General features: G+C 37.3%; 1 protein-coding gene across 1 annotated transcript in view; it reads right to left on the reverse strand.

The window, feature by feature from the left end:
• SEPT7 (septin 7) overlaps positions 1–2026 on the reverse strand; it is a gene marked incomplete at its 5' end in the record, with an annotated part of 89378 nt that overhangs the window by 38701 nt on the left and 48651 nt on the right. Inside the window, 1 exon segment of the mRNA XM_012638752.1 lies at positions 1888–1939. Within this exon segment, the coding sequence (XP_012494206.1) occupies positions 1888–1939 (52 nt within the window).

Below are 2026 nucleotides of genomic sequence, written 5' to 3' on the forward strand. Positions count from 1 at the left end.
GACACTTATCTAAACTTGTCTTTCTCAGAAGCAACCACTATTCCTAACTTTGAAATGCAAGATTTCAATTACTTGGGATTTACAGACATCTGCAATATATTTGTATTGACATTTCCTTCCTTTAAGTATTTATTAAATATCCACTAGGTGCCTTTGCCTTAAAGATATGAGCTCTATTAAATATACATCTTTCTTATATAACTTTAGAATTTTTATGCATGAATGTCTTGCTGCTTTGCAGTATTAAATCTTTCTGCAGGCATGGTCAATTTGCTCTCCTTTTATAGCAGGGAGTCCCCTTCACGAGCTGCCAGGCTGTGTACCTTCGAACACCCCAAGTAGTCTCTGGTTCAGTAACTAGCCTTCCCTTCTACAGTGTTGTAGGTATGTAGGCAATTACTGATTGTATATTTTTAAAATACACACAAAAAAGTTATAGAATACCACTGTGTCAAACACTGGGCAAGTACCACAGAAGATTTAAAAACCAGAGGGTATCTTCTGATGCCGAGCACTAAAAACAAAACAAAACCAAAACTGAGGGAATGTAATGGTAATTAATACCTATTAAACATTCTCTACATATATACTGTCATAACAGTTGTATTATTAGTTCTTTTGAAGTCACACCTTATGAATGGGAGAGAAAGGGAACAGTTTGTAATAGAACCTGAAGTGTTGTATTCTCAAAATCCATAGGATGACCCTCTCAGGCCATTTGCTCTTCTCCCACTATGTGAGGCCTGACAACTCCAACCGCTGAATCAGCCCTGTCATGTACTTCCTACCAAAAACACCTGGTCTTGTGTTCCTTTGGAAAAAGATCAGTTACATGCCAATTTCTTTGATTTCAAAATTCACTCTCATCTCCAGTGTTATCTCTTGAGGTAGCAGTTTGACTCTTAAATTTGACTTACTCTTGTGACTTAAGTTTGACTCACTCTTGTGACAATGACCTTATTATGCCATCATTTCCAATTATCATCCATATGTTATGTTACTACTGCTACATAGCTAAAGAAATTCCTGTGTATTTGGGAAGTGGGGATTAGTAAGAAAATGAAGAGATAGCAGCTTAAGACAGACACCCAAAGCTACAGGTTGAAGAGAGTATGCGGTGAGGGCCTGGAGAAACAAGATGAGGGAGGAGAAGTGGGAAGAGGAGATGAGATAGGAAGAGAAAGGAATGTATCTTAACATGAAAACACTGAGGCGCGCTTTGATCCCCCCTTCCTGTTCCTTACCTACTAATGTCTCTAGTCCTATTAAACTTTTTCTTCATGATTTCCTCTCTGCTGCTGCTTTCCTAATTCAAGTCCTGGTCCTCTAATCAGGATGACCTCAATGTCCTGCTCCCATAGGCTTTCCTTTTCTTTCAGCAGGTGTGTAAGGCACAATTTAGGGATGTTTTCTTGCCTGGTAGGAAGATTGGTTTTGTTTGCTGTGTTCTAGTACATAAAAAAATGCCCTACTCACCAGCTACCAGGCTGTGCACCTTTTAACGTTCAAGTCTAGCTTTTCACTCAAAAACTAGCCTTCCCTTCTAGAGTTTTCCCAAGCTTTTCACATTAAGCAAAAACACAACAGCCTTTTCTATTCCACTTTCCATAGTTATTTCAGTATTAAACCTCAATACAAAAGATAATGATAAAGAGACTAATTTTCCTATGTATCTCTACTCACACAAATTATTCTGTATTTTTCCTAATGACTTCAAAACCTTGGAGAAAAAAATCTAAGTTGTTTCCATGCAGAGCTTACCTTCATTGCTAGAATGAGGTTAACAATGTAAATTAGCTACATTTAAAGAAGGCAAAAAGTAAGTCTGTCCAACTCTATTTACAGAAAGAAAAAACTTATGCCATTTTCATCATTGTTCACACTTACCTTATCAACATATTTCTTAGAATTGTAAAATCACAATGTTCACCATTTTCAACTGTAAGAAAAAAAACAGACCACGTGTATTATTTCCGCTAAACCCAGTCTTTTCAAAGGAAATTTCACAGAAACTTGAGGGGGGGGG

The sequence above is a fragment of the Propithecus coquereli genome, unplaced genomic scaffold (genome assembly GCF_000956105.1).
Source record: "Propithecus coquereli isolate 6110/MARCELLA unplaced genomic scaffold, Pcoq_1.0 Scaffold134, whole genome shotgun sequence".
In the NCBI taxonomy this organism is placed as follows: domain Eukaryota; kingdom Metazoa; phylum Chordata; class Mammalia; order Primates; family Indriidae; genus Propithecus; species Propithecus coquereli.